The sequence below is a fragment of the Arachis ipaensis genome, chromosome B05 (genome assembly GCF_000816755.2).
Source record: "Arachis ipaensis cultivar K30076 chromosome B05, Araip1.1, whole genome shotgun sequence".
Classification (NCBI taxonomy): Eukaryota; Viridiplantae; Streptophyta; class Magnoliopsida; order Fabales; family Fabaceae; genus Arachis; species Arachis ipaensis.
The window spans coordinates 134,789,075-134,801,318 of record NC_029789.2 but is presented as its reverse complement, the minus strand read 5'-3'; the positions used below and the strand labels follow the sequence as shown (position 1 = coordinate 134,801,318).

At 40.9% G+C, this 12,244-nt stretch overlaps 2 protein-coding genes and 1 pseudogene across 2 annotated transcripts in view; 1 reads left to right on the top strand and 2 right to left on the bottom strand.

Annotated features, from left to right (window-relative positions):
- The window catches only part of LOC107641213 (proline-rich receptor-like protein kinase PERK2), a 6,654-nt gene extending 5,752 nt beyond the window's left edge, over window positions 1-902 (top strand). Inside the window, exon 2 of the mRNA XM_016344713.1 lies at window positions 623-902. Coding sequence (XP_016200199.1) covers window positions 623-902 — 280 coding nt within the window. The remainder of the gene's footprint in view (window positions 1-622) is intronic.
- On the bottom strand, window positions 7,083-9,378 carry LOC107641212 (annotated as a pseudogene).
- On the bottom strand, window positions 10,160-12,244 carry LOC107644298 (putative pentatricopeptide repeat-containing protein At1g12700, mitochondrial). The gene is made up of 2 exons (XM_016348137.2): window positions 11,990-12,244; window positions 10,160-11,883 (listed from the first exon to the last, which is right to left on the bottom strand). The coding sequence occupies exons 1-2, from the start codon at window positions 12,095-12,097 to the stop codon at window positions 10,336-10,338; spliced, it is 1,656 nt and encodes a 551-aa protein (XP_016203623.1). The 5' UTR covers window positions 12,098-12,244; the 3' UTR covers window positions 10,160-10,335.

Below are 12,244 nucleotides of genomic sequence, written 5' to 3'. Positions count from 1 at the left end.
TAATGAATTCTCACTTTGGCTTTGAGTTTGGTTCTAAGTGTGTTGTAGGAAATGTGGACTTAGAGTTAAGCCATTTCTGGGCTGGCTCTAGGCCCCAGGCCCAACCCCATCTGCGCGAGCGCGCGCATCGCGCCAGCGCGCCATTTCACGAATTCGTCAATGCACGCGGACGCGCACTTGCCGCGCGCGCGTCCTTGCGCGGTGCCACCAAACTAGGCCATGGACCAGAGAGTTGGGCGTGCCTCAAGCCCATTCTAAGCCTAAGGCCCAATCTCATGTACGCGTGCGCGCACTGTACGCTCACGCGTAGTTCTCCATTCCCCTCAATGCCCGCGGCCGCGTACTTGCCGCGTGCGCGCAGGTCTAGTAGCGCAACCTTCAGGCCATTCTCCAGAGAGTTAGGCCTGGGTTGGGCCAACTCTAAGCCCCTAGCCCAACTCCATGCACGCGTGCGCGCACGGTACGCGCACGCACCCTTTCCTATTTCGCTCACCCTCGCCTAAGCGCGTTGTACGCGCACGCGTAAGAGCCCATTTTTCTCAATGGGCGCGGACGCGCAAGGTGCGCGCACGCGCCAATTCAAAAATCGGGATAACCCTACCTCGCGAAGCACACTGCGCAGTCGCGCAACCCATCCCTCTCAACCTCCATCTTCTTCCCCTCGCCCCATCTACCATCGCAGCAGCAGCACCGCCTCCGCCGCCGCGCCACCTTCACCGCCGGCGACTCGCCCTCACTCACCCTCAACCCCTCTTCCCTTCTCACCACTACCCGTTCTCTCTCTCCCTCTCACCCCTCTTAACCGCGCCGTGACCGAGCCCTCCGCCGCCGCCCCGTCTTCACAAAGCCTATCGTTGCACCTCCCATTGATCCTCGGGTTTAGCATCGAGGACGATACTTAATCTTAAGTGTGGGGAGGGCACCGGTAGCATTATTTGGGAACCGGTGAACTCTTTTTCGGCCTAGTTATCTCATTTTGCACATTTTTGTATATATTTTGATGCATTTCTAGTTTGCTTTGGATACTTTTATTGCTTATTTTGGATTTTAGATATTTTGATGCTTTTGGATATTTTTAGATATTTTGGATGATAGATTCCATATTTTAGTTTGATTTTCCTTTATACATTTTTGCACATCTCCTTTTGTATATTCTCCCTTTAGTTTGTGGTTGTGATTAGAAATCATGTTTTAAGTAAAACTTAGTCACCCTTTTTGCATAAGAAATTGGTTTTGTGTGAAAAAGAAAAGGGTAAACTAAAAAAAAAAAAAAAATTTGAATTTTTTCAATCACAACAATGCTTAGTCAAACATTGAGTTTTTTCAAGAAAGTTTAAATATAGGGCATTAACCCAATTAATTGAAAGAGAATTTTTGAAACTTGCTTGAATTTCATACCTTGTAGTCAAATTTTGGAAAACATGATTAGAAGAGAATTGAGTGAATTAACCCTTAAACACTTGAGTGAATAGAGCGGATACACATCCGGTGAGGGTTCAAAAGTTCAACCACATGTCTTCACCCACATTATCTATATCCTTGCAAGTTTGAACTCCTTTTAACAATTCAATACAATTGTGGTTTGGACTTGGCCCTTATTACTTAGCTCTTGTACTTACACATGCTCTCTTGGGAATTGATTTGTTTGAACAAAGCATTTCCAATTGCTTTAGATAGTTGCATTTAGATAGGACTCATATAGTTTAGTTGCATTCAATAAATGCCATACCCCTTAGCTCCTTCTTATTTTAGCATGAGGACATGCTAAGGTAATTGTAATTCTTCATTTTGTTTTGGATATATTGTTGTTCCTTGGTTTTCTTTCAATAATGCAATTTGAGGTAATTCATGATAATTGTGATTTCCTTGATTGTTGTTGTTAATTCTTTACATTCAATTGTAGTTAGAATTCATTCTTGTTGTGATTGACTATACTTTTCTTTTGTGCCTTCCAAGTGTTTGATGAAATGCTTGGTTGGATTTTAGTATAGATTTTGTTCCTCTTGGCCTAGGTAGAGTAATTAGTGACACTTGAGTTATCTAGTTCCTTTGTTGATTGATAATTGGAGAGATTGCTAATTGGTTTGGAGTGCACTAAGGCTAGTCTTTCCTTGGGAGTTGGCTAGGACTTGTGGCTCAAGTCAATTCATCCACTTGACTTTCCTTTAATTAGTAAGGGTTAACTAAGTGGTAGCAATGAACAATTCTCATCACAATTGAGAAGGATAACTAGGATAGGACTTCTAGTTCTCACACCTTACCAAGAGCCTTTTATAGTTGTTAGTTTATTTTCATTGCCATTTACTTTTCGTGCTTCTTATCCAAAACCCCAAAATAACTCATAACCAATAACAAGACACTTCATTGCAAATCCTAGGGAGAACGACCCGAGGTTTGAATACTTCGGTTTATAAATTTTAGGGGTTTGTTTTAGTGACAAACAACTTTTTGTATGAAAGGATTAGTGATTGGTTTAGAAACTATACTTGCAACGAGACTTCATTTGTGAAATTCTAAACCGTCAAAAATCCAATCATCATCCATCCGAGGTTTAATCCGACCACTTCAAAGACTTCTTGTTTGTCTTTCATTTTTACCACTGAAGGTTCCTGGAGAGTTTCTTGGATCAGGCTTCTGTTATTTCCTCCTGGCTTGGTACTTGCTAACTTGGATAGGGCGTCTGCTCTGCTGTTTAGGTCCCGAGTTATGTGCGTAACATCAGTTTCTGCAAAGCGCCCAAGGTGTTCCAGAGTTTTTTCCAAGTATCTCTTCATATTTGGGTCTTTTGCCTGATACTCTCCACTTATTTGGGAGGTCACCACTTGAGAGTCACTGTGTATCATTACCTTCGTAGCACCGACTTCTTCTGCCAGCTTCAATTCTGCAATCAAGGCTTCATATTCTGCCTGATTATTTGAAGCTGGGAATTCAAACTTGAGGGAAACCTCTATCTAGGTTCCCCTTTCATCTACCAATATTATGCCTGCGCCACTTCCTGTTTTATTGGAGGATCCATCTACATAGAGTTCCCATGTAGTTGGTTTATCCTCTTGATCCCCTGCATATTCTGCAATGAAGTCGGCGAGGCACTGGGCTTTAATCGCCGTCCGAGTTTCGTACTTCAAGTCAAACTCGGAGAGCTCTATTGCCCATTGAACCATTCTTCCTGCAACATCCGTCTTTTGGAGGATTTGCTTCATGGGTTGGTTCGTGCGGACTCTTATTGTGTGAGCTTGAAAGTAAGGCCGTAGCCTTCGAGAGGCTACCACTAAGGAGTAGGCAAATTTCTCTAATTTGTGATACCTTAGCTCAGGGCCCTGTAGAACTTTACTGATGAAATAGATTGGGTGTTGACCGTCCTCGTTTTCTCTTATCAAGGCTGCTGAGACAGCCTTGTCCGCCACGGATAGGTATAGGACGAGGTCTTTTCCGGCTACAGGTCGGGTCAAAATAGGAGGTTGGCTCAAAAACTTTTTGAACTCCTGGGTTAGCTCTGGGCGTGATGAATGATGTTTTTTCCTGGTCTGGTTCATACATCGGGATTTGGTTATACCCTGAGTAGGCGTCCATGAACGACAAGTATTGATACCCCGAGCTAGAGTCTACTAGGGTGTCAATGCTTGGTAGTGGATAAGGGTCCTTGGGACATGCCTTATTTAAGTCGGTATAGTCGACGCACATTCTCCATTTACCATTTTGTTTTTTGACTAGCACTACATTGGCTAGCCATGTTGGATACTTGACTTCTCTGATGAAACTGGCTTCTAGGAGCGCTTGTACTTGCTCCTCTACTATTAGAGCTCGCTCTGGGCCGAGCTTGCGTCTTCGTTGTTGTACAGGTCGAGATCCCGAGTAGACCGAGAGCTTGTGGGACATGAGTTCGGGATCTATCCCAGGCATGTCGAAGGCCTTCCAGGCGAAGAGATCGGAATTATCTCTTAGGAGCTTAATCAATTCTTGTCTTAGGGTTTCCCCCAGGTTGGTTCCTATGTGAGTGTTTTTTCCTTCCTCTTCTCCGACCTGAATCTCCTCGGTTTTTCCTCCGGGTCGTGGTCGCAGCTCTTCTTTAATCCTCGCTCCACCGAGCTCTATTGCGTGAACTTCTTTGCCTTTTCCCCTCAAGTTTAGGCTTTCATTGTAGCATTTCCTTGCCTGCTTCTGATCTCCCCTCACCGTTGCTATCCCCGCTGAGGTCGGGAATTTCATGCAGAGGTGGGGTGTCGATACCACCGCTCCGAGTCGATTAAGGGTAGCTCTGCCGATTAAAGCATTATAGGCCGACCCCACGTCGATGACTATGAAGTCTATACTCAGAGTCTTTGATTTCTCCCCCTTTCCAAAGGTGGTATGGAGGGGCAAAAATCCTAGTGGCTTTATTGGCGTGTCGCCTAATCCGTACAGGGTGTCGGGGTAGGCTCTTAACTCTTTCTCATCTAACCCTAGTTTGTCAAAATCGGGCTTAAAGAGGATGTCCGCTGAGCTTCCTTGGTCTACTAGTGTTCTGTGTAGATGGGCATTTGCCAGGATCATGGTAATTACCACTGGGTCGTCGTGCCCAGGGATTATTCCTCGCCCATCTTCCTTTGTGAATGAAATGGTTGGAAGGTCGGAGGACCGCTCTCCGACCTGGTAAACTCTCTTGAGATGTCTTTTACGAGAAGATTTTCTGAGTCCCCCTCCCGCAAACCCTCCTGAGATCATATGGATATGTCTCTCCGGAGTTTGTGGTGGTGGGTCTTTTCTATCCATATCATCTCGCTTTCTTTTTCCATGACTGTCCGACCTTTCTATGAGATATCTGTCAAGCCGACCTTCTCTGGCCAGTTTTTCTATCACATTTTTAAGGTCGTAATAGTCGTTTGTGGAGTGCCCATATATCTTATGGTACTCACAGTAATCACCGCGGCTCCCCCCTCTTTTATTTTTAATGGGCCTGGGAGGAGGCAGCCTTTCGGTATTACAAATTTCTCTATATACATCCACTACAGGAACTTTCAGTGGAGTATAAGAGTGATATTTTCTTGGCCTATCGAGGCCGAGTTCTTCCTTCTTCTTAGCTTCCCTCTCCCTCTCTTTCGTTGAGGGAGGGTGACCAGGTCGCCAACTCGGATCTCTTAGCCTAGCATTTTCTTCCATATTGATGTACTTTTCAGCTCTTTCCTGTACATCACTTAAAGAGGCGGGGTGTCTCTTTGATATGGACTGTGAGAAGGGACCTTCTCTAAGACCATTGACTAGCCCCATGATGACTGCCTCGGTGGGCAGGTCTTGAATCTCCAAACATGCTTTGTTGAACCTTTCCATATAGGCCCGTAAGAACTCCCCGACCTCCTGTTTTATTCCCAGGAGACTTGGTGCATGTTTTACTTTGTCTTTCTGGATGCAGAACCTCATCAAGAACTTTCTTGAGAGGTCTTCAAAACTGGTAATTGACCTCGGAGGGAGGCTGTCGAACCACTTCATCGCTGCTTTTGACAAGGTTGTCGGAAAAGCTTTGCATCGCGTAGCGTCAGAAGCGTCAGCCAGATACATCCGACTTTTAAAGTTGCTCAGATGATGCTTTGGATCAGTGGTTCCGTCGTAGAGGTCCATATCGGGGCTTCTAAAGTTTTTCGGAACTTTTGCCCTCATTATGTCCTCGCTAAAAGGATCTTTCTCCCCTAAGGGCGAATCTTCTCTACCGTCGTGGGAGTTCTGACCTTTGAGGGAGGATTCTAACTTTAAGAGTTTTCTTTCTAACTCTTTTCGTCGCTCCATCTCCTCTTTTAGGTTCTTTTCGGTATCCTTTTGTCGTTCCCGTTCCTGTTCTAGCTGCTCGAGGCGACTGTGGACTAATCCCATGAGCTCAATTGCGTGGGATGGTCCTTCTTTTTCTGATTCGTGCCTCTCCGAGGAATTTACCTTCGGATTTTTTATTCCGGAGGTGCCTTCCCTGTGTTGATCATTGGCTTCCTGGTGAAGGGTCTGGTCTGCCTCATTGTTTCCAGTGTTCAGATTCTCTTGTTCAGAATCTGTCTCCACATGACCCTCTTCAGGGGATCTATCCGCCATCACTGGTTGATCTCTCGGGTCCCCGGCAACGGCGCCAATGTTACGGTGGGTAACCGGAGATTAATGGGCTGGATGGCGTTGGTTGGCCCAAACGTATGAAGGAGGTGGCTTTCGAGTGGATCTGGTACTCGGTGTTCCTCCGTCCGACTTGTACGTGAGAAAGAATGGGGGGTGGTACCTGCAAAGACACTCCGATGCCTAAGTTAGCAAGAGTGTGAGCAGGTTAGAGAGTATTGGAACTTAGAGATACCTGAATGGTGTCAGTGTATTTATAGTGGTGAACCAATAACCACCGCTGAAGTAGTGCCACCTTTTTAGGTGGATAACCGTTCCCATATCTTAGGGAGGTTAAGATATGGCTCTATGAAGTGGTTAGAGAGTTTCTAGGGGCAGTTACTCATTCGAATGAGTGTTATCTGCCAGCTAACCCTCGTATCCGACTTCTTTGGAGCAGGTCGTGTTCAGTACCGACTTCTTGGGATGAAGGCTGGTACTGGGGGAGAGCCAACCCTTTGAGTTGGGCTTCTTTGCTTGGATCCTAGGCCCTATTTATTGGGCCAGGGTATGAACAATTATAATTAATTCTATTTACAGAAAAGATTCATAAAAGAAATTAGAAATCTGATTTTAATTTGATTTAGTGAAAAAAAATATATAGCAAAATGAAAAACAAAAGCATCAAAGAACGAATAATTCGGAAGGCAGAGGGTACCGTATGACACAGTATTTGAGCTTAGAAATGAGGGTTATGGCAGCTTATACCTTTATTTTAGGCATGTAGTTTGTCTTTCTTTTCTATCTTTTAGCGTGCCAGTTGTGTTTTAGATTTTTCGTAGATTCTGCATGTGGCCATATTCGGCTTTTAGAACATAATAAAGGGTTTCAGGGTTTCTTTTAATTTTTTCTTTTTTTTGTTACAATAGATGTGTAAAAGACTAAAAGGACCAGATTTTTACATTATGGTAGAATAAAGCAAAACATGTTTGTTATTCTGATATTCTTGATAACAAAAGGAAATAAAGGAAGGAAAATACGATTTAATGCTAGTATATAAATATTTTTACACGTTATTATACATCTCGTTAACTTGTTTATTGTAAAAATAAGATATGTTTATACCTATCTTAATTATAGTTATAATTGAACAACTAAAAAAATGATATTTTCAAATTAAATCATATCTACAGGTAGCATTCAGCATGCTATCAAGAAAATTCACTCATGACAATTAGTTGGCACCTTCACAACCCAATTTTTATCAACAAGAAGATTTGGTGACTTCAAATCACGGTGTACAATCACTGGAGTGCAGTTGTGCAAATAGCTCATTCCTCAGGCCTGAAGAAGATTAAAGAGATATGTCACATCAACTCAATTTCACTGATTATGGCAATAATTTACTTAAAGAAACTACATTGCAAGAAAACAAAACAGAATCTTACAATATCAAGGGCCATCCTCAACCGCCTTCGCTCATCTAATTGATTGTTTGGTCGAGGAATTAGTCTGTACAAACTTCCTCTGCATAGAAAATATACAGTTCAGACTTCAGAGTCATTAAAAGTAATCCTTCCAGAACAACATTAATCAAAATAATAAAAACTCCTGGAAAAGTGTAACAGTCCAACACAATATATAGTAAGGTAAATTGTGTCTAAATTAACCAAATAATAACTGAAATTTTCATCTTATTTTTGCTTATTACGTCTCAATTGACATTTGAGCTATTAACAGCATACATCAGATATTTTAGATGTTCATTTAGAAGTAATCTTTTTGGCCTGCATAGCACTATTCTGTACCAATGATCATATACTAAGATCTATTTGGAATACAGAGTCTCATATGAATCTCAGGAAATAAGGAATCTTAAGTTACCTGGGAAGAAATTCAGTAACAATAGAAAGATGCGGACGTCGAGTAACTGCTCCCATGAAGAGAACAACATTTGGATGCCTCAGTCTTTTCATTATTTGAACCTATGGCAACTTACATATGTTAAATATGCAGTAAAATCATATAAATTCATGAAAATGCACAACTAGTTTTGGCATTCATAAAAGAATTAAACAAAATCCTTTTTTTGAATAAGTATAGTCAACTGCATGAGCTAAATAACTCCAATGTGCTAACCCTACTTCTTAGTCTCCATCTAATATATTCTTTCCATATATATATGTTCTCTTATATATACATTCATGCACCACTATATTCTCAAATTGCATTAGGAAATCTATTCATAGAGAGAAGAGAAGCACACAAGATGGAAGTATATAACAACAATAGAAGCTATAAAATGTTGGAGAAATAAAACAAGGATTACATCAAAGAGCTTCGAAATGGTCAATCTTCACCATGAACTTCTAAAAAAATGCAATTCAACAGGACAAAGTATTTAATCCAACTTTCAAATTATCCTGGGACAAATACAATAGCAATCTAAATAAAGTATTGCAGCTATCTGAGATGTCATTATGGAGCATAAAAATCACAACTGATAGTTGTAAATGTGTACTAAATGAAATCATTCATCAACAAAGATAAACATATGAGTAGAAACTACAAAAAGAGACACTAATGAAATATTACCTCACTTTTGAATTCTTCAAGTCATTCACCAGATATATCTTGATCAAGAAATCTTTTTAAAGCAACTTCCTACAAACCAAAGCAGAGACCTGATGTAAATGAAAGAATTCAAAAACCGACAGCCTAACAGAAAAACACAACAAAAAATGACAAACATAAAAGGTAGTCAAGTATAAGGTATTGATTACTTTTGTTAAGGGTAAAAATGAAACTGAAGCCAAAAATTTCTTGGGCCTTGCTTAGTTAAGAAAAAAAAATTACATTTTATAATTTGTTTGTTGAAAATACAATTTGAATTGTAAGATAGATATGGAATGTATGCCTGAATAGGAATAAAACTCACTGTTCCACGCCATTCACCACGGTATACCTCCCCATACGATCCTGAATGCAAAAAATAGGCCACCAAAATGTAATTGTAGCCATCATATGGGAATTTATATGTATAAAACTATAAATAACACCATATAACAAAAGAAAGCAACCAAATCTTATAGAGCAAAGTACAGTTAATACCAAGTCCGATATGTTCACCCAGTGTGATTTCCTCCAACGGAATGTCATACTCGGCAACATCATCAAATGTAAAATCAGATTTTGTACTGTCATTGCTTACTATAGATCTATCAGGTATTCTATCACCTTCTGAATTTGCTCCTACCACAATATTCTGACCATCACCACTACCCTTCGGCTCATAAACAGTGCCATCCATGTGTCCGTCACTTCGACTGCCTTGCTCATACTGTTTCTGACAGCTGCAGTGGTTGCTACTACAGCTGCAGCAGTTGCAGTGGCCGCTGCAGCTACTGGAAGCTCAATGTTCGAGTCAGTGTTTGACTTTGTTACAGCAGCAACCATAGAGCAAGCAACAACAGCAGCAGCTGCTGCTGCAGCCGCCGCAACTGGAACATTTTTCCCATATGTTACCTGGGATGGTGTATGTTGTACAGCTGCTAACTTCGGATCAAGAAGAAGGTTTATTCCTAAACCTTCAACAGGCTTAGAGTGCTCCGGCTGGCTGTTTGAACTTCCTTTCGGATGAACTCTGTGGTGAGGCAAAGTAGGACCGAGATTTTCGTCAACCTGAGTCTCTTGTCCACTTTCTGGTTTGTGTTCATCTTTTTCTTCAGTTGGGGAGCCTAACTCGTGATAAACTTCAGAAAATAAATTTGGAGGAGCAATGACACCACTTTCAAGTAAAAAATCATGGAGCTAAGTGAGGATTTTCCATGGCAGCATCAATCATATATAATGAAACATCTTTGACTTTCATTCTGCCCACAGCAGGGAACTCTTTGCAAATGGATTTGCAAATGTTTGTAAACCTCTTTTTTGTTTTTCTTAGTTTGTAGCATGATAATAGTTGAGATATATGGTCTCATAGGATAACAGCAAATATCTATTAATTACTATAGAGAGATATTAAACACTTAACCTGTAAGCTACAACGAGAAATATCCTCTAAAGAATCAATAAAGAATAGTGTAATCAAAAAGGATGATAGCAATTGCAAACATTGAAAGTTTAAACTTAATTGAATAAAAATGAGATAGTCAAGACATCAGTGGTATTGATGTTATGGCATTGCCAAAGTCCTCTGACCCAATAGATACAGAATTTACAGAACTATGATACACATTCAGCAACAATAGAGATGTGATTTTAATTTGAGTCGATGTATCTTATCTTTTTTCATCCATTCAATAAGCCTCTAGCAATCATTTCCCGAAGAAGTTTCTCCGCCATGTCATTCTCACCTTTTTCAAACAAAGCACGAATAACGATTTCAAAAGTCACAGCATTTGGTGAGCAACCATTGTCTTCCATTTCAGACAGCAGGGCCAATGCTTCTTCAAATAAGCCCTCTTTGCAGAGCCCATTGATCATAACATTGTATGTCCTCACATTTGGATGATGGTTTTTAATGGAAAGATCTTGAAAAATCTCTTTTGCATCTATAAGTCTTCCACTTTTACATAGGCCATCAATAAGTATAGTATACGTGCATATATTTGGATCAATGCCACTCTCTTTCATCTGATTAAATAACATAAGTGCCTTGTCAAGTTGTTTGATATTGAACATCCCATCCAACAAGGAATTGTAAGTGATTATATTAGCAGGTTGACCTTTATTATGCATCTCAACAAGAAGCTTTGAAGCACAAGAGATTCTCTTTGATTTTCCCAAGCCATCAATTAGAGTATTGTAAGTTACCGTGTTAGGAACCAAGTTCTTGCGACGCATCTCTTCAAAGAGATTCAAGGCATCATCCATCAATTTACTTTTGCACAAGCCATTAATAATAATATTGTAACTTCGGATATTAGGAGCCATTCCTATCTGAGCCATTGTGTCGAATATACATTTTGCCTTGTTTAAGTCATTAACCAAGCAATACCCATCCATTAAACAATTATAAGTAACCACAGTTGGTTCCACAGCATCTTTTGTCATCACGGCCAACACACTCTTAGCATCTTTGATATTTCCCTCCTTACATAGTCCATCAATCAAAGTATTATAGGTACGAACATTTGGAATAATGTTTTTCAGCATCATATGATTTAGTAAATCAATGGCTTCCTTAAGTTGACCCACAAGGCACAATCCAAAAATTAAAGTGGTATAGGTGATAACATTAGGAGAAATTCCCTTAGCAAGCATTTCAGAATAGAAATGAAAAGCCTCACTTACAAGTGTATCCTTGCACAGGCTATCAATAATTGCGCTGTACATGAACACATCAGGAACAATGCCATACCGTGGGATCTTTCTCAACACTTGAATAGCAGCTGCTGTGTGTCCGGTCTTACCGAGCCCATCAATCAAGGTTGCATAAGTGATTTGATTAAACTGAAATCCTTGATCCAGCATTCTGTCGTGAAAGTGCAGTGCTTTTTCAACCTTACCACATAGACAGAGACCTTTAACGAGTGTATTCAACGTTATGGTATTTGGCTGAAAACCCATCCTGAAAATCATGGCGAATATAGAGAAAGCGAGAGTGATCCGACCCATGCCGCAGCAACAATTGATTAAAATATTCAGAGTAACTATGCTGGGCGCAATTCCCCTGGTTTGCAATTGCTGAAAAAGGGAAATGGCGGTGGGGAAATGGTGCGTCTTGGCAAGGGACCCCAAAATCTGGTTAAATTGGATAATGGATGGAGTGCGACGCATAGAGAGCATGCGAGTGAAAGAATCAACAGCTTCATCAACATGGGGCGGGGATGTGAGCTGAGAATGAGAGTGAAGACTTGACATTGAACATGAACAGCAAGGAAAGCGAAAAGGGAAAACATAGGGCACAAGAAAAGAGGGGATATGAAGAGAGAAGCTGAACCTGGAGAATGATGCTGCACGCAACATGTTTGTGTAAAATCCGATCAAATGAGAAGAAGGAGTTGGAAGAGAAAAGAGCGAATTCAATGGTGGAAACAATCACTGTCATGAAACAAAGGTTGAGACTTGATAGTTGAGACCAAATCAACGAACCATGTTAATGAAATTGGAGATAATTTTCTGATTATTCGCACATCATGGCTTATTTTCTAAAAGAAAGAGAATTGTATTTTTTGTTGTGTGAATGGTCAATGGA